Below are 20,132 nucleotides of genomic sequence, written 5' to 3'. Positions count from 1 at the left end.
CTGATCCATCTAGCATGGCTCTTGCAGTCTTAAGCATGAATGTTGTTGTCAGTAATAGCAGCAGGAAAAGCATCATTCATTTATGCAGTGACATTAGTGAACCGAGTACAATAATCCCTGCCCCCCCACCAAGTGCTTACAAACTAAATTTCAACACAGGAAAGCAGCAGAAGAGAATGAAAAGTGGAGTCAGGGTTAAATAAGGAAGGAATATGTGATACTTTCAGATACATGTACAAAGCTTTCACAGAAAAGGTTGGTTTTGGGAAGGAATTTGAAGGAAGAGAGGTAGCACCTTTAAGGTGTTTGGGAGGTTAGGCAGGATAACTAAACACTCGTCAGTTGTGCTTTATTATCAAGAGACCCTGAACAGGTATTTTTGTTTTTTACATTTAAGATACAACATTAGACCACAGAGATTCATGGTTTGGGGGCTTTAACCTTGAAAGACTGAAGTCAGCCCATCCAACATCAAGGCAATGAATTATGCATGTCAGAAACATTCTTAGGCAACCTATCAATCATTAATAAACCCTTTATTTATAAACTGCTACTTTTAAAATGAACATTATGAAATTAAAACTCCTGCCTTCTGTTAGATGCATGTATTTTTCAGGTCTGGGTAAATCTGCTTTGTATAAATATTTGTTTATCTTTGTCTCATGAAAGTGTTACTGGGTTTTGTTTTGTTTTGCCTTTTTGGCTATAATTCACAAACAGTTGCCAGAAGCAGACTCAAGCCCACCTACGTTATCATCCTCCAGGCAAAAGAAAAAAATAATGAGTTTAGCAGTTCAGACATAAGTAGAAAGGAGTTAAATAAATCTGCCATTTATATTCCTCCTTTCTGTTTGCAAACTCTCAAGGCAGCTTACAAACGTAACAGCAAAACAAAAAGCAGTTTTATGTTACTGAACATTCTGATTTCTTGTGTGTGTTTTATGCTTAATCACGAATCAGTAAAAGGTGGGGTGTAAATTGAATAAATGAATAAGATATAGGCCTATCATTAATGACTGCCCCAAGTCCATATTCGGGGCGCAAGTCATTCCATGGGTGGTCCAGGGGGCAGGGTAGGCTGCCAGGCTATTTTATGTGGCCCTCCACCCCCCATCTTCCTCTCCACATCTTCAGTAGGTTGGAGGAGAGATTCCCCTCACCCTGGCACTATGATGCAGAGGAAAATTGCTGTCTCTGCTGTTCAAGGATTGGTTGCCAAAGCCCAGGTGTGACGTTTGTCCTCCATATTATACTCTCTATAGCAAGCCTAACACTGTGATGGGGATGAATGTGGTACATGCCTGGTGTGTGTAGTCTGCATTTGTGACAAGGGTGTGCTCTGCATGTGTGATAGGGGTAGGTTATATGCGCTATGTGTTGGACAATTGCGGTGTTTGTGTGCAAGAGGGAGTCATTTGCAGCAACTTTGGCCATGACTGTTGCTGGTATGCAGAGGGTTAATCAGCCTTCCGTGTGACCCCCGTGCCAAGAACCTTAAGCCACCCCGTCTAGAGAAAAGCTGGAGATGTTAATGGAAGAAAGATGGGCCTACAGCAAGGTGATAGGTTACAGCAAGCTTGTAGTAGAAAGTGCCAATGGGCTGACATTTGTTATTGGATAGCAACAGTGGGAATGCTTAGTGGATGCTTAGAGATATTCTAGAAGAGGGACATGATCCAGATAGTAAGGTTAGGCATGGGAAGGAAGAAAAGGGAGGATCTAAAACAGAGGGGAAAACTACTGAGATGTAGTAGAGAAGGGTTGACTTCAGGCTGTCTGCGGCAACACTTAACAGAGTTTGAACAGGTTGAACATTCCGTCAACCTAAACACTGTCGTAGGCCATAATTTTAAGCAGATTAATCGGATGCTTTGCAGTTATGGTTGTGAACACTTTACACCGAACACTAAATTACTAATAGGATCAGAAATGGGATATACTGGCTGAGTCCTTTACCTTTAGGCGACCTGCCTGAAACCGAGACTGCTCCCTGTAAGGTTTCGGTTTCTGGAGAATAAAGAATAGCCACTGCCATTGACCTCTTTTGCTGCTAAAAGTGCACAAGGACAGGGCCTCGCCGTCAAAAAGCATTGCCTCAGAGGAGAGCCTTGAGGTCAAACAGCGGAGCTAACCAGAGCTAGAGTTCCCAGCTGTGTAGAAATGGAATCGCCAGCAAGCCTCCTTGTGCTGCTGCTTCAATGGGCACGGCAGATGGTGCTAGCAGGACGGTGCCTGTGGGGTTTATTTACGGCACATGCATGCTTTTCTTGGGGACAGGGATTCCAAAGTTCTTTTATGCGCTGCACTTATTCTGTAATCTCTTTTACAATTTTGGAAGCACGACTTGAGCTATGCCGGGAACACAATCGACCAGTTCCCTTTGTTGCATAATATCTGGTGGCTTGTTACATCTTGTATTTCATTGACATTCAAATCTGGAAAAAAAAAACTTCACACAGGAGCAGGGACACCTCAGATATTTGATCTAGGTGTCCGGCAGGTTACTCTTCAGCATATGCTGGGTTCTAAAATTGCACGTCTTAAAATTTGTCTGCGTTCTGCATTTTGCAAATGATTTGCTTGCTGGCAGATTGCTGACAGTTGGCATCCAAAAGATTGTGACCATTTGACCTCTTTTTACCACGGGATCCTTAAGTTCACTGCATTCTACTGTAAAGGCCAAAAGTATAATCTTCCATAGTGTTTGAATCAGGAAATGATCACTCTTAAGACATTGTGTTCAGCTGTGGCTTTGAAGAAAGCTGTGTAGGAAGCTTATAAGAGGTTTGTGCATAGACTCGATTAGCTAGCTTGAGGAAAATGTTTTGCCATCATAGGAATTCTTACACACACACACACACACACACACACACACACACACACACACCGTTACCAAGTGTTATTAAGAAAACTTTCAACATCAGCTGAAAGCTGCAGTGTGACTCGCCTACAAAAGATGTTGTAACCCTGTGGACTCGGTGTGGTTTTATCACATGATGCTGTGCCTAGCCCAAGACGCTGTTGTTTATCAGAGATAAAATGCAATTCTAGTTCACGGGTTTCTAGTGAAGTCATATGATTGCCATTCACATGTTTTCAGCCATTGTCTGCCAAAAAATTTCAAGGCAGTAGCAATTCTAACTCTGCACGAGTTCAGCACTGTCTCTTTAATGATCAGCTTCTCATAATGGGAGGTTGTTCTTATGTGAAGAAATGAATTCTTGTGCTGCAGCCATAAGCAAAGAAAGGGGAGTTATAGCTGGCTTTGCATAGGCTAGGCTGGCTGCCATGAGATCAGTACTGAGAAACCAGGTGGCTCTCCAGAGGTTTTGGACTACAACTCCCATCAGCATCAGCTAGCACGACGAGCAGCCTGTGATGATGGGAGTTGTAGTCCAGCAACTGGAGGCGCACAACTACCACCGCCTTTGCTTTAGATATTAATTTCTTTACCTGCCAATAGTTCTCTCAATAGGAGAATTGCAGTGAAAACTGCTGTGGGGGTGGGGGGGACACCAAATGTAAGCTACTGAGTGAGGGGGCCTTTTCCCCTTAAAATATTTCTTTGTGATTACAGTCCCCATTCTCATAAAAATGTTCTGTTTGCAAAATCTATATCACAGGGAAAATTTTAGCTGATGATATGATGAATAGTTGCACCTGTGGTTCTCTGAAAGCAGCCTGATTTCATGTGATTATTTTTTTTTTACCCCGGACTTAAATATGAAAGAAAAATGAAACATTCCCAGGTTTTGCATATTTGTCCCTATTGAAATTCATTTTGCTAATTTGGACCCAGTTCTCCAATCTGTTACGGTTATTTTGAATCCTGATTCTGTCTTCTGCGGTGTTAACTACCCTTCCCAGTTTGGTGTCATCTGCAAATTTGATGAGCGTCCCCCTCAATTCCTCCATCCAAGTCATTTATAAAGAGGTTGAACAACAATGGGCCCAGGACAGAACTCTGGGGCACCCCACTTGTCCCTTTTTTCCAGGATGTCGAGAAACAGTTAGTGAGCACTCTTTGGGTTCGGTCAGTCAACCAGCCACAGTTCCACCTAGCAATAACATTGTCTCTGAATCCTCTGAGCCTAATTCCCCATCCCTTATAGAACTCAGGTTGAAGAAAAGCAAGTGAGAATCCACAGCCACATGCAGAACAGCAGCTATACATACAGAGGGAGTGATTATGCATTTTGATATCTGTGAGGTAACAAAGGATGAATTAACACAGAATTCTGCTTAGAATTCTCTTTTATCTTCCACATTTGAACACCATTCTTCCTCTGGCACAACTTCACTCCTACGTTTAAATACTGGTATATAGACACTGATTCCTGCATTGTGGGGGATTGAACTTGATGACCCTGGGGGTCCTTTTCACCGCCACAGTTCTGTGATATGATTTATGAAATGTCGAACATTGGATTTGTGTATTGCAAATCTATCTCCAAAGCAAAAAGATAAGACTTATTGAAATCATTCCTGTTTCACAAAACGGTTGGCTTAGCTTGCGATCTCCATTCTTTCACTGATGCTAAAATGCTTGTGTTCATCTCGCTGGTTTTCTTTTTCTATGCCCCGAATACAGGCGATCTGTACTCTCAGAACACTGTTTTGAAGATTACTAAACACAAATGCAATTTTTACCCCACCAGAAACTCTGCAGCGACGCTCAGGTGAAAGTCATTGGGAAATGTTGCCAGCTCAAACCTGGAGGGGACAGCTCTTCCTCTTTGGATAGTTCAATTAATTCGTCTTCTTCCTCTTCTGAAGCAAAAGAACAATGTCCAAAATTTCAGGTGAGAGTTCTCCCTTTTAACTGTATCATGCTGCCATTGTGACTTGTATTGCATGTTTCAAATCATTGCCTTATTAGGAAATGGCTTGGGCTCCTGGTGGAGGGGGTGAGCCCGGAAGCTATTCTTTGGTGGTTGTCCAACAAAACAGATGGCTGTTGTCATGTAGGACTGCAAAAGGAAACTATCAGAATATCAGCAGGAGGAATGTTCCTACAAGTGGCTTAACTTATTTGAAAATCATTCATAAAGAGTAATGCCCAATGAGCCACTAAGAAACCTGGGGCAAGGATGTACCAAATAAACATGATAGTGTCGATCAGTCCCTTCCTCTCCCTGTCCTCCAACAAAGATGAAACAATTTAACCAGGAGACAGCTGAAAATGCAGTTCCCTATTCTAACAAAGGCCCAGGGGATGGATTTACATATGTGGATTTACAATAAATTGGCTCATCTCTAATTTTTCTTCTAGAAATGTGCTGCATGGATTAGGTTTTCATACAGGCTAGTGACAAAAATCCTCCACTTAATTTCAGATGTTTGTGATTAATGCTGAAGTTTTAGCTTTCTCATGAGTTGTGAAAATACGGTTCACTGAAGATTTCCATCCGAAATTTTAATAATACAGGTGTTCTTGGAGTCAGAATCAGAATGGGACCAGGAATCCCTCTCAACTTAGTTTTTGCTGGTCTAGTTCAAATCCCTGCGACAGGGTGAGCTCCCATTGCTCTGTCCCAGCTTCTGCCAACCTAGCAGTTCGAAAGCAGGCCAGTGCAAGTAGATAATTAGGTACCACTGCAGTGGAAAAGTAAATGCCATTTCCGTGCTCTCTGGTTTCCGTCATGGTGTTCTATTGTGCCAGAAGCGGTTTAGTCATGCTGGCCACAAGACCCAGAAATCTGTCTGCGGACAAATGCCGGCTCCCTCGGCCTGAAGCGAGATGAGCGCCACAACCCCATAGTCTCCTTTGACTGGACTTAACCATCCAGGGGTCCTTTATCTTTACCATCCTAAAGTGCTTCCTTTAACCATTTTGTAAAGCCTTATTCTGTAGGGCTTTTTTTTTAATGTCTTGAAAAGCAATTTTAAAACATTCAACTGTAAAATTTTGCTTGCAATTTAAAATGCTTATGGTAGTGGCACTCATTGAACTTGAGTTACACTTTATATAAGAGGGGAGGTTTTGGCCACCAATGTAGCCAGAGTCATCTGACTGGGTATATTTCTGTCATCTCACCTTGCACTGATCACAAGTGTTTTCTGTTAAGCCTTCCTAAAATAGAGCTGAGCCTTTACCCTTTGTACTGAAGTAATTCTCTGTTTTAGAGTGGCTGATCCCAACACATAGCTGCCAAGTTATCCCTTTTTTACAGGGATTTTCCCTTATGCTGAATAGGCTTCCTCGCGAGAAAAGGGAAAACTTGGCAGCTATGTCCCAACATAACATATTCTCAGGGACGTCTTTAATGTAATGTAATACTAGGCGGCCAAGCTTTAGTAAGCATACATTAGTTGCTGCATTTCATTGCACAGATGCTCACCCACACACACACAAGGTCATGCGACTGATTTTTATATTGTGTTATTGCGCCTGAGAACGAAGTTTATATTTATATCTCTCCTCATCATGGAAGAGTATTTTGCTGTGGTTTGGACAGGAAGAGACATGGGTTCCTTTGAACAACGTTGCTCTTGCACAACAAGAACTGTGTTCTGATGCCCAGAGTTCAGGATGCTAGCTTGTTTATGTTCCATACTGGGAGGTTTTCCCACAAAATCTAGCACAGGTAGCATTATCTGACATCATACTGTGGATGCAGTATTGAACAGGCGGGACACATGTCCTTAGCATTATAATGCTTTGTGAGAGAGGGAGGAATTAGAATCTGCTTGAAGGTAACATGAATGAAGAAATAAGGGGTGCCTGGTGCAAAATTGATGATGCTTCCCAAACTAGATCCAATGAGCTGCTTCCCAGAAATCATATTTTTTCCTAATCAATAGGATAATCAGTTTTATTAAGATTTTAAAGTTTGGTATTTGCTTTAGGTTGTGAGGCGACCTGGAAGAGAATTTGTGCCCTCTTCCCTCACCCCTGGTGCTTCACTTGCCGGAACAGAGATTTGGCAAGGCAGTGATGAGACCAGGGAATGCTCCCCCAAATTCATCATCACTTTGCCTCACCCCATTCTTGCAAGCACTGCCACAGTGCCCCCCAATGCACACTGCTCATGCCTGGAGAATAAAAACTACATTGTGAAGAATTTCGGCATTGTAGAAATGTCACGTGAATGTTACATGCCAATATCCTATTACAAACAACAGGCATTTTTAAATAAGATAATACATTTAACTCAAGGAATTATTTTGTTTTCAAATTGTCATTGCCTAGAGTTGGATTTCGTTGCTGTATAGTAATCATTAGAGTTTTTACATTGGGGCTATTTCTCTTGTACCTTGTTGTGTACAAGATTTTGGTCATCTTTGACTGCTGTTTTTTTTTGGGGGGGGGGGGTTCCAGCCATAGCAGCTGAAAAGCAGGGGGGGGGGTTGAACGAAGCCCCGTCCTCCACATACAGTGTACTAATAGTATAGGGACTAATTTTCCTCAATCCACAATGCAGTCTGCTGACAAACTTCTGAAATACACTGCTGAGTCAGATCAGCATTGCTTCTGAGGCGTGATGCATAAGCATGTGATGTGCTTCTGCAGAAACCCCTGGTGCTCTGATGATATGGATGGATGGGTGAAGTACTAGGTTCCTTCCATTAAATTTATAGAATCATAGAGTTGGAAGAGACCACAAGGGCCATCCAGTCCAACCCCCTGCCAAGCAGGAAACACCATCAAAGCATTCTTGACATATGCCTGTCAAGCCTCTGCTTAAAGACCTCCAAAGAAGGAGACTCCACCACACTTCTTGTTACATGGGCTCATATAGTTCTTCCATAATTACTTCATTGGACTAGCATGGGATGTGATCACAGAAAAAATGTTTACTTGCTATAAATTAAGCTTAAGATAACCAATTTTGGTTTTGGGTCTTGCAGAGGAAAACAACTGAAACCAGTTACAGATGACATAAGAACTTGGATTCTTGCATCCATGGTTTTGAAATTTAGTAAATCGCCGAGACCAGTCTTTGTAAATGTCTAAAGCTTCATTTAAACCTACATGCTATGTAAATTTCACTTTTAACCTGAATCACAACATCCTGCACGTGAAAAACTCTGCTATTGGTACTTGTCAGCTTAACAGGTCTTTCCTTGCAAGTAGTCCCTGCATGATAAATTTTTCAGTCCTCTTTATTTTTGTTATACATGAACATCTGTTTAGGTAGTTTTCTTTACTAAACATATTAAATCATTGTTTAGTATGGGATTTTTTCCCCCTGCCAGAAAAGACATTCCAAGCTCAGCCCTTCCCACTCAGGTTTTTTTAAAACTAACAGCTGCTGTGAAATTCTATGGCTATAGTCTTAAACATTAATATTTTTGGAGACCTCACACTGATCTACATGCAAGACTGTGTTTTGATTGAGGTCTTTGTCAGGGTCATCTTAATAATTAAGCACAGCTCCAAAACATGCTTTGAATTGTGGTTGATATTAGTTGCCATTTCTTCTCCTAGTTTCGTTTCATTGAATACCACATTTATAAAAATTAGAATATATTTCAGATATGGTGGACAAACAACCCGGGTGCAGTATAAGCCTTTTCTCAAGCCCACTGTCCTCAGGAAAGCAACTCCCCCATCCTACCAGACCCATTGCTTGCTGAAAACATTTACAGGCAACTCCCTGTTTGTGTGTGGGTTGCCTTCTGGGTCGTCGCATGTGTCGGCAGAGCACATGTAAGCCCGCTCCGCCCCATTCCGGGGCCAAAAATGGTCCATGCGCCAGCAGTTTCATCAAGAAAGTATACATTACCCTGTGGAATGACACCTTTAACTGGTGCCAAATAATTGTAGTTGCTTTTAACCAGGTGTTAAATGTGTGTGAAACTCCAAGCCCTAATATTTTAATGCAGAAGCTGCCAATTAAAGAATAAGAGCAGATGGAATGCAGTGAATTAAGGTGTGCAACTAATTTGTCATATCTTTTTGCACTGTTTTGCATAAATCCTCCATGGGTTTTAAAATGTATATGTGGCTGGAGAAAAGTATGTTAGAGTAGTAATGAGGTCATTTAGTGAAGGGCCAGTTCCAATAGGCTCCACCCCAATCCAAATGCCTTCTCTGGCACTAAAACAGAGGAGGGGAACATGTTTCAACCCCCCCCCCCCCATTTGCTTATATGCTGGTTCAGGATGAGTAGCAGGTGAGTACACAAACTGAGATCATACCCCGGTGCCAAAAACGTAAGATCAGCATGGTGGGTGGGTGAAAGATGCAGATGCAGGAGAATTGAATCATATCTGTGCAAAGATTATTATAGGTCTCATGTGCGGCAACCACAGAGTGACAAATGCCTAACCACTCTTTAGATCTGAAGTGCAAACTACACAAGATATTGATCACATCATTTGCCCCGGGTGGAAGATTTTCCTTGCAGAAATAGCGAGCACAGGTAATCCAATCTCAAACAGGATCCTGGCCTGGGCTCTCTTTTTTTGGCAGGGGTTATTATACCCTGCTATGCTTCCAATCTGAATTGGCTTCCAAACCGCATGAAGAAAAATCCCATTCACTACAATGAGAATGACATACCGTCTACTTTGGCACTGAAATTCTAAAGTATTTTGGTAGGCAATCTGCCAAAAATGTTGCCTTTCATTTTCCCCCTTTATCATATTTGATTATTATTAAATGAAAACTATGTTTTCCTTCATTTCTACAATGCTTTAGTTTGGTGCTCAGAATGATCACGCATGCAACAAAATAATTATGGGCTTACTCTTTTTCAGGGTTCCCGGTGTTCCTCAGATGCAAATATGCTTGGGGAGATGATGTTTGGCTCTGTGGCTATGAGCTACAAGGGCTCAACCTTAAAAATCCATCAAATCCGGTAAGGTTTTACTTTTCTTCATTTTGTTTAGTTCAAAGTATAGAGCACTGGAAATAGCTAGGCTAAACATAATTGTCTCTAGTCCTGTGCACACAATCAAGCAATATAGAAAGCATGTTGAGGAAGGAGATGAGATCAAGTTTGCAGGCCTCCCCCCTGTTCTTTATGAATTGTACATAGATGCTGAAGCACGAAATTGAAGTACCTTGATTTTTACAAGGTACAGGCTGCACATTCAACACCTATACACTTTGGGGTGCACACATACAGGCATCTGAATGCATTTTCTGATCAAGGTGGGGAAGATCTTCTTGTATTGCAAAGTGAAAACAATGAAAATTCATATAGCCTCCCCCCCCCAACTTAAACAAAGGAGAAGGTCTTCAAGTGTATGAGAATTAACAGTTGAGATCAAAGGAACCCCCAAAACAATGAACATGGATATATAAAAACAAACATGGATGTATAAAAGCAAACATGAATGATAGCCACTGTTGTAACTGTTTTGTGACAGTTACAATTTATCTAAACCTCTCAAATGTTAGGTGAATTCTGCTGGATTGCATCCTGTGTCATACTTCATCAGAAACAAAAATGGTGAATTTCTCACAGTTGGCAGGTGGGGTGTGTGTTGAATTTATCTGATTTGGCTGAAAACTGTTTTTGACAAATTTACATTCTGAGCTTTAATTGGGTGCCTCATTTGTCTCTGCAGTATAGTGATCCTCCTGTAGCGTGTTATTTTAAAACTGCTTTTCACTTCAAAAACACACTCCAGTGTTGTGTTATGTAGAGAGATGTTTTGGTGTATTCCATAAAAACACCTGATTGCTCACTCTAACTTTGCTTCGCAGCTCTCCTCCGCAGCTCATGCTCAGCAAAGTTTTTACAGCTCGAACTGGAAGCAGCATCTATGGAAGTTTAAACACGTGAGTACAATCAGTGTGTGATCTGTGTGGATTTTAGGTATGAGGAAGGGAGCGAGTGGGGTATGGCTCAAACTCTTTTTACTGCTCCTGAAGGGAAGATTGTCACCTAGCTCCTGTTTTCTCAGAGACTCCTGGCTCGCTGTCATAGGACATAAGAGCGGGGGGGGGGGGAAATGTGTGCAGGGCACAGGTAGAGATAATAATAAAATCAAAAAGTACCATAACAGAATACAAATAACTGTTTTTGTTTGTCCCCTCCCTTTGCAGGCTTCAAGACAGTCTTGAGTTCATTAATCAGGACAGCAATACTCTAAAGCCAGACCACAGCACAATTATGAATGGACTGCTTGGAAACATAGGTAATTAAAAGCATTGTGACTTCCTTGGAATATTTGCACCGTAAGGCCTTTGCAGACTGATAAACACATTAGTCTGCACACGTATAATAGAATATCATTGTTTTAAAGAAATGGTGTGGTCTAAGAGTGGTACAACTTTTGGTCTGAACTCAGATGTAGCTCATTTCCAGGAAATCTGAAAACTGGAATATTCTGTGACTATTTGGCTTGAAGTTTATCAGTTCAAATCTATATATGGTGAAGAGAAGCATAGTAGCTGACACACAATTTAAGCTAATATGAATTTGATGGAAATGGACATGGTAGGCTCTGCTTTAGAAAACTAAGCGCAGAACTGCACAGATATTATTTCCCCTTAGGGCTTCATTTATACTCAGAATTTTCTGCCTGTAGTCATAAAAATTAGGAGCAGCTGGCACAGTGGGGCTGTTCTACGAGCCACCATCCAAACATGAGCATCACTGCTGGTTGCTGGTGCAAGGCAGTGGTGAGACTGGTGCTGTGTTAGTGCACCAGTGGGAACACTAGCCCTGACCTCACTGAATCCCTGCCCACCCCCAGCAACACCTGCTCCTGATAAAAACAACGTAATATGTGCTTGCAACAAATATACATTTTACACTGGGTATGTCACACAGGAATGTATATCAGGAAACCAGAGGTGGTAATTATGATTGTTGCTGCCACACAATTTGTGAAATGGCCTTCAGTCTTTGGGACTGAAAAGTACAGAAGCAGGAAGGGCTAGCCAGGAAGAGACAGGTGTTGTATTTTTCACAAAAATACCTGCAGGATGCTAGAGGGTTGACTTAGTGTACAATTTGCTTTTGTGATTTTATTCTTACCATCTTGAAGACTATGGAAGGTTATGGAAGTAAGATGGTTTCAAGGAGATGGTAAAGGATAGGGACCCCTGACCGTTAGGTCCAGTCGCGGACGACTCTGGGGTTGCGGCGCTCATCTCACTTTACTGGCCGAGGGAGCCGGCGTATAGCTTCCAGGTCATGTGGCCAGCATGACTAAGCCGCTTCTGGCGAACCAGAGCAGCACACGGGAACGCCATTTATCTTCCTGCTGGAGCGGTACCGATTTATCTGCTTGTACTTTGATGTGCTTTCGAACTGCTAGGGTGGCAGGAGCTGGGACCGAACAACAGGAGCACACCCGTGGCGGAGATTTGAATCGCCGACCTTCTGATCCGCAAGCCCTAGGCTCTGTGGTTTTGACCACAGCGCCATCCGCGTCAAGGGGATGGTACCAAGGAGATGGTTCCTTGGGCTTAAAGCAGATGGACAGTGTGGTCTGGCTTCATTAAATTCAGTGTAAATCAGGCATAGGCAAACTCGGCCTTCCAGATGTTTTGAGACTACAGCTCCCACCATCCCTGGCCACTGGTCCTGTTAGCTAGGGATGATGGGAGTTGTAGGTCCAAAACATCTGGAGATCCGAGTTTGCCTATGCCTAGTGTAAATGCACCTTTGTATTAAATAAATACAAAGGATCGGGCAAAACATGCTCAAGTCTTGAGAGTTGTTTTAGGATTTGCTTTTGCAAAGCCAATACCCTTCAAATCATATACGAAAAATGATGTTAAGGAACCCTTATGGTTAAACATGCCAGGAAACTGTACTTTGCTGATGCAGAAGATCTATTTTAAAAGAAAGGGTACCTTATCCAAACAGTACCTTGACCTGAAAAGTGTTTGCTTTTTATTTACCTGATATATTCACCCATCCATTAATTAGAAATTAATCAACAAAAGAGCTACTGAAACATAACCCCACATACAATAATATAAGTTTCACCACCCCACCCCTCATTTCCTGCCTCTCTTCTTCCCCAACCTTATACTGAATACAACACTAATGTCTCATATCAAATGATTTGTAGAAAAGAATTTACAACTGGGGGGGGGAGACAATGTGTGAACTTTTGTAAACCAAGAAAATCTTTAATATTTTTTAAGAGCCACTGGTTCTAAATATACATGAACTGTATTGAAAATTCTGTCTTTCTTACTCAGTTTTGCGTCTCCTGAATTTCTCTATTGGAATTGCCATGTGAATTTTCTAAACTGAATGTGTGGCCTCTGAGGCTACAACTGAAAGTTGGAGTAACCAGAACTGTATGTGGACTCTATAAGTAAATTTTGTTCGTGATGTAAATCTGAATGAAAATCCAAATGAGTTATTCAACTAAAAAGCACCTACTTTCACATTTGCGGAAAAATTTGAATATTTGTATACTGTATTACAGGAGGATTTTTGCATGGCACACTACTTGAATGTTATGTATGCCTTTTCCATTGCCACTTTAAAAGGATAGCAATGAAATGACCAATTAAATTAACTTTGGTGTAGGGTAGTTACTGAGAGACTGAGTTTCAAATCGGGAAGTGTCTGGTTTGAATCTTGACTGTCATTAATTCACTTGGTGACTGTAGGCAAGCCGCCTCTTAGCCTCAGTATCCACTTCTGCAATGTAGGGGGTAATAATGCTGACATGCTTCGCAGGACTATTGCAAGTGCTAAAGTTAAATAATGCACATGAAGCACTGTGAAGCACATTTGGAAGAACTATAAAAATGTTAATGTTATTAATACCACTACTACCGGTATATTGCATAATGTTTCTTCTAAATTGTTAGTGAATGCCCGTTTAATTGCATTCATATAAGACTGGCCTGGTTCTTCTTAAAAGGTAAAGGTACCCCTGACCGTTAGGTCCAGTCGCGAACGACTCTGGGCTTGCGTGCTCATCTCGCTCTATAGGCCGAGGGAGCCAGCGTTTGTCTGCAGACAGCTTCCGGGTCATGTGGCCAGCATGGCTAAGCCGCTTCTGGCAAACCAGAGCAGCGCACAGAAACGCCATTTACCTTCCCGCCGGAGCGATACCTATTTATCTACTTGCACTTGACGTGCTTTCGAACTGCTAGGTGGGCAGGAGCTGGGACCGAACAACGGGAGCTCACCCTGTCGCGGGGATTCGAACCGCCGACCTTCTGATCGGCAAGCCCTGGGCTCTATGGTTTAGACCACAGCGCCACCCGCATCCCTTTATGACTTTTGTTGCCAATTATTTTTAAGCATTACTTAATCAATGTGAAGAATGAGCTTTATTAATCATGATTATTTTCGCTGTTGTGTTTGCTGCAATTAGGTGCCCTTATCTACGCAGGTGTTCCCCAGCAGCCTAATTAATCTTCCATAATTGCACTGTGGCAACAAACAGAACAATATGATGATCTTGTCAAAACTCTCTCCTTTCCCATAAGCTATACCATTTACATTTTCCTGTTTCAATGCCATCTGTGTGAACAGAATTATTTCAACACCCACAGTTTATCAGATTAGTTGCTAGCTGTTTAGAATTGTGCTTTGGGCTTTCTAATGGCCAAACCAACCTGGCCAGCTAAAAGGTCAGTCTACCATGTACTCGTATAGCACCAGTGGGATTACTCTGTATAATTAAACCATGTGCTCAAATATCCTTTAAAGCAATTTATTTAATCGATACCACTCAGCTTTTAGGAATAGACTAGCTTTTTAATAGGTGATTAGAAATCAAGAGTATAAAGCTAAAGTGATTTCTTTACACTGTGTCACACCTTTATGTGCATCTCAAATTACCTAAATCAGAAGTACGGTTATCGTGATAATGTTGCTTTGGTGTGAATTCTTCATCTTGCTATATATACATTGTGGAATACTCTCCCCAGGAAGGTGTGACTGGTATCTTCATTATACACCTTTAGGCGCCAGGCGAATGAATACCTTCCTCTTCATCCAGGCCTTTGGCTGATTAACATCCTATACCCTTTTAAACATGTTTGTGGGGGGGGGAGGGTTATTGGTTTGTGGGGTGTTGTTGTTGTTGTTGTTGTTGTTGTTAGTATGTATCTTGTGTTTTAGCTTGTATTCTTATGTAGATGCCCTGACATCTACAGAACAAATTTAATAAATAATAAGCAACTAAATAAATAATACCCATGCAGTGGTTTCAAATGATCGCCATTTTGTCATATGCTGGTGTTTTAGAGGTGGTCTCAAAGAAAACTTTCAGTAACTTCCCAAGTGTTGTTCCTGATTTGGTAAACCTCTGATTTAGAGTTGGATTGGGAAGAGTGTCACGCTGCATATTGGACAGCGGGAATGGGCCCTATGGGTATCACAGAGGTCCCCAGTGGGTACCACATTGGGAACCATTACTGTTAGGACAGTATCCATACCTAGGGAATGAGTATTATAGTCTTTGATTTATAGGGAATATATATGCAAGCAACCTTCCCCGAGTCAAGGAGTATAACTACCAGTGGGGCTTGCTATGGCCAGTAACAACCATTTCAGAAGAGAAGACAATGACATCTGTAGTGAGGGTGTGCCAAAATAGGGTCCACTCAGCAGTACTTGCTTACAGCTCACATTTTAAAGCAGAGCAATCAAAAGAGTCAGACATAGAAAAAAGGAGTTAATCTGTAACCAGAACATTTATAGAAACCAAATTAAATAAAAAAAAGAATACTTGTGACCCATCAGTCTTTGCCAGTTCTTCATCTGTAAAGGTTACTGTGTGCTTTAGTAGGTTGTTGTGTACATGCCAACTTTTTCCAACCCACCTGGTTTTTGGTGGAACGGTTAGTCCTTGCAATCAAGCTCCCTTTTAAGACAACTGATTAGCAAAAATGGAAAGAAAAGAAGGCGGGTTTTGTGGCAATGCAGCCTTTTGAACTTTAAAAGGAAAGTGTTTGTGTGCTCAGTGTTAGAACTGCAGACACAACACAGAGCACAAACCTCCATGTGCTTCAGTGAAAATATGACAAGTTTTCCGGTTAGTATTAAGTGAAAACCTTCAAGGAATTGCTAAGACTGAAGGAAGAGGGATACTTGTTCAGTTTCCCTGCAGTGAATTGATTATTTGAGAAGCTGAATTGAGTTAATAAAATGCTGTGTCTGTGACCTGTCCTTCAGAACAAGGAATGCTTCAGTGAGAGATTGGACTCTTACTTCTTTAGAAAAGAAGGAAAGGCTGGATCTCCTCATAGCTCAGAAGTGACCACTGGGGAAAGGGCAAGCCATAGGTGTGCAATGTCTCAGTGCAGTTATTCCGCTGGCTCCACCCCAATTATTTGGATGTCAAGATAGAACTCAGCCCTTAGGGGTAGTGTACCAAATGGGGCTGAGAGAAAAAGTGCCAAAGTGGTTTACAGCCTCTGATCCCATTATTTCATATACACACGGAGTTTTTATTCCCAAGATCACTTCAGATAATGAATTATGGGTTGTGAAATCGAAATAATCAGGGTGACAGAAAGTGCTACATAACTGAGGATAGAAAGTGCTATAGAACTGAGGATATGGGCAAAGCACCTCAAACTCCTTTATCAAAGTAGATCATAGAATTGTAGAGTTGGAAGGGACCTCGAGGATCATCTAGTCCAACCCCCTGCAATGCAGGAATCTTTTGCCCAACATGGGGCTCAAACCCACGACCCTGAGATTAAGAGCCTCATGCTCTACCAAGGGAGCTATCCTAGGTGTGTTCTTTGCTATCTGTGGGTCTGCATTTGTGTCGGCTTGTATCCTTCCCCCCCCCAGAATCTGTTCTGCTTTACTAACCTCATTCTTTCATATATATTTTACATTTTGCCATGTAGGTTTTTCACAGCTTTGCAGCCCTAGGCGGGCATTCTCTGAACAAGGTCCGCTCCGCCTCATCCGGAGCGCCTCTTTCTTTGCAGGTTTGCTATGTGCTGTGTGGATAGTCTAGTTGGTGTGACAAAACTGAGTGGATTTTGTAGTTTGGCCTTGGAAATAAAACACGGTTTCTAAAAATCTCTCAGGCATAGATTACGCAGTGGAGATGGATCATTGAAAAGGTTATCATAACATGTTAAAATTTCAAAGAATGTAACCCTTAATCTTTATTTCTACTCAGGTAATGATTTGGATGGAGCTTATGAATTTTTCAGTAAAGTTTGAAGAAGAAAAAAAGCATGGGGAGTTTGTAAATTCCAGGCAAAAGGAATTTGCCATTAACTGCTTAGAGCTTGATTCAATAGGAGCTCCATTATAAAAACATAATTATTTCACTCTTTGTACAGTGGTGCCTCAATTTATGAATTTAATCCGTTCCGAAGGCACCTTCGTAAGTTGAAAAATTCATAAGTCGAAAAACACCATTGGAAACGCAATTTCCCATAGGAATGCATTGGAAACGGAAAAATTCGTAAGTCAAAGCAACCCTATCTAAAAATTTGTAAGTTGAAAAATCCCTATCTAAAACGGCCACGGATTTTTTCCGGATGTCGAGACATTCGTAAGCGCGCGGCCATTACCCCCATTCGTAAGTCGAAAAATTCAGTTGTCGAGTCGTTCGTAAGTCGAGTATCACTGTATAACACTGAAATAAAGAGTATTTCCCCTACTTCTATTAGCCGTGTTTTATTTCCATGCCTGGTTTAGATTTTCCCTTCTACAAATCTGGCAAATTTATTATTTCAAAAATGAGTATGATCAAGAGGCTTTTGATCTGGTGGATAAAATCCTAGCTTTGTTGGAGACAATTTGGCTAGGATTTCATCTCTCTGTTTAGTAAGGACTGGCTGCAAATGCAGATAGCTTCATGCTTAGTTGAAGAAGCGATAGAAGTCTAAATCCAAATTCCATCTGTCCTAGAGCACCCACTTTACAGCTGTTGGCTATACATTTCTTCTTTAGCATCTGCTTAGAACTTGCACTGAGTGCTTTTGCTTCATAGCCAACTTGCCTTTTGTTATGCTGTTCCACTTGCCTTGAAATAAAGAGGTGGGCTTTGGCAATCACTTGTCTGAACACTGGTCCAATCAAGTGCATTGGCTTGATCAGCTTTGCAGCCTTTCTTGGTGATGGGTGTGTGTGCTTTGCCGTTACTTTCCGTGTCCTAGGTGAATGCAGCCAATGAGCATGATTTATTTTGATAATTAAACCGAGCACTGCAAAGCCAAAGAAAAGCGTCATATTCTCATGCTAACTAGTGACTTTATCTGCATAGTTCACAGCAACCCTATGGACATGCCTGGGAGGGAGCTGAATGAAGACAGAGACAGCGGAATTGCAAGATCTGGTAATGTTTTTATCAGGAATATAAGGCCATTACACAAACTTTCCCTACTGCATATTGATTTGGCCGGTAATTATAGTGTTATTTGTTTCTGCTTCTCGACCTCTGCAATCAGAACTCCCTAAGATGTGTTTCCCTTAAAAAAAAAGAGTTAACAAGTTATTTATGCTTTACATTGACCCAGTTCCTATATAAATCCTGAGCCAAACCATATACAATATTTTCCAAATAATTGGGTAGTACTTCTAAAATATGTGTGGATTTTTAAAATAATATTTAATATTAATAGAATATTCAGCACTTGGATATACAAGGTGAAATTGGTTCACCAATACTGGAAATTTTAAATAACGAAGGGCTACGGTTGAAAGGTGGTGGAGGTGGCCCCAAGCCTGTGAGTTGTTCCTGGCCATACTTATTTTTCATTGCCTCCTTGCCAAATCATCAATTCACGTTTAAGTCCCTAGCTCATGTTCTGTCAAAGCTGACAAATGCACAGAAGCAAGTTTCCATAGGCTGAATGCACTTGCTCTTTCAACTGTGCCCAAGAAATGGGTGCTGTAAGGGGGCCGCCATGTCTACACCCAGGGCACTACATGCTCCCCTCCAAACACCTCCTTGGTGTGGTTTTACACAATACTGGGGATGCACACATACAAATCTTGTTTGGTGAGGCTTCTGGGATGAAGCAGAAATGGAAGTGTCTTACGTGGACCTGCTTCTCACAGATCTCTCTATGAGTTGCCATGGGCTAATGGTTTATCTACTGGGCCACATTATTCACATTATAACATGATCACCCAAATTGTGTTTTTCTTCTAGAAAAGAGTTTTTAAAAGGATAATAAATAATTTCCTTCTCTTTTGTCACAGCGTCTCTTAGCAGCCTGCTCATCACCCCATTTCCCTCCCCGGGCTCTTCGCTAAACAGAAGTTGTGCTAGTAGCTACCAACGGCGCTGGCGCCGCAGTCAGACGACAAGCTTGGAGAATGGGGTCTTCCCTAGGTGGTGAGTTGGGCATTACTGGTGGTAGTGAATGATGGGTTTTTTTTCTTTCTTTCAAGTTTTCACATGAAATACGTGCATTTGCTTAGTTTGGAGGGAAATTCAGTTTCCTCCGGCGGGAATCTCCTCCTCATCTCAATTAAATCTGCAATCAGAAGGAGCTCCTCTTGCCCACAAAAACAGTATTCTGCATGCAACCCAGTGATGGGATCAGTCATATGCTAATCGCATGACATTGGGTTATTTATTCAGATCACACGGTGAAATGCAAGTACAAGTAATCAGGAAATGAATATAGTTATCAAGGAATGGCCGTGGGAATAAACATCACCTTATACTCAGATTTAAACAAAACCGTGATGGTTCCTTCTCCTTTCTTGCTCCCCAGGAATTGGTGGTCTTGAACAAAGTAGTAGCAGGGCAAGAGGGTAGTTAAACTTATTTCTCATGAAGCGCTTCTCCGCTCGAAGCTACCTCCCAAGCTGTCTCCCCGCTTCATGGTTGCAAACATGAGTTGGCAAGTGGAAAGCACTCCTCCTAAAGCAGCTTCTCCTGGGGACAAATGCATTTATAGGTTCTAAATGTGTTGGTTCCTTCATAAAGCCACAAAAAGAATCTGTCTAATGTTGGAAGTTTTGCAGGACAGGAACATTTGCGTGACATACGTTTAAACTGCTTTTTTTCTCCGCACAGCAAAAGAGAGCAAGCCCTGATTTTTAAAGCACAGCCCATTAGTGGCAAATGCCCAGAACAACCTGCAAATGCCAGCATGCCACATTTCTGCCATATCTCAGTACTAGAGAATCTGTTTTACTTGCAGACTGGGAATACCCCCTGTCTGAAATCCTGGAGAGCTGCTGCCAGTCAGTGCAGACAGTACTGAGCTAGATGGAGCAATGGGTTTGCCTTAAGGCAGCTTTCTATGCTCACAATGT

General features: G+C 41.7%; 1 protein-coding gene across 3 annotated transcripts in view; it reads left to right on the top strand.

Annotated features, from left to right (window-relative positions):
* FNIP1 (folliculin interacting protein 1) overlaps positions 1 to 20,132 on the top strand; it is an 87,132-nt gene that overhangs the window by 41,935 nt on the left and 25,065 nt on the right. For 2 of the 3 annotated variants that reach the window (XM_035105431.2, XM_035105432.2), the window contains exons 3-9: positions 4,659 to 4,802; positions 9,706 to 9,806; positions 10,661 to 10,735; positions 11,003 to 11,094; positions 16,748 to 16,831; positions 18,124 to 18,195; positions 19,065 to 19,200. In XM_035105431.2, coding sequence (XP_034961322.1) covers positions 4,659 to 4,802; positions 9,706 to 9,806; positions 10,661 to 10,735; positions 11,003 to 11,094; positions 16,748 to 16,831; positions 18,124 to 18,195; positions 19,065 to 19,200 — 704 coding nt within the window. The remainder of the gene's footprint in view (positions 1 to 4,658; positions 4,803 to 9,705; positions 9,807 to 10,660; positions 10,736 to 11,002; positions 11,095 to 16,747; positions 16,832 to 18,123; positions 18,196 to 19,064; positions 19,201 to 20,132) is intronic. The other variant, XM_035105433.2, reaches the window with a different exon arrangement.

Source organism: Zootoca vivipara, chromosome 2, assembly GCF_963506605.1.
Source record: "Zootoca vivipara chromosome 2, rZooViv1.1, whole genome shotgun sequence".
In the NCBI taxonomy this organism is placed as follows: Eukaryota; Metazoa; Chordata; class Lepidosauria; order Squamata; family Lacertidae; genus Zootoca; species Zootoca vivipara.
The sequence above is the reverse complement of the archived record's forward strand: the minus strand, read 5'-3'. Positions and strand labels throughout refer to the sequence as shown.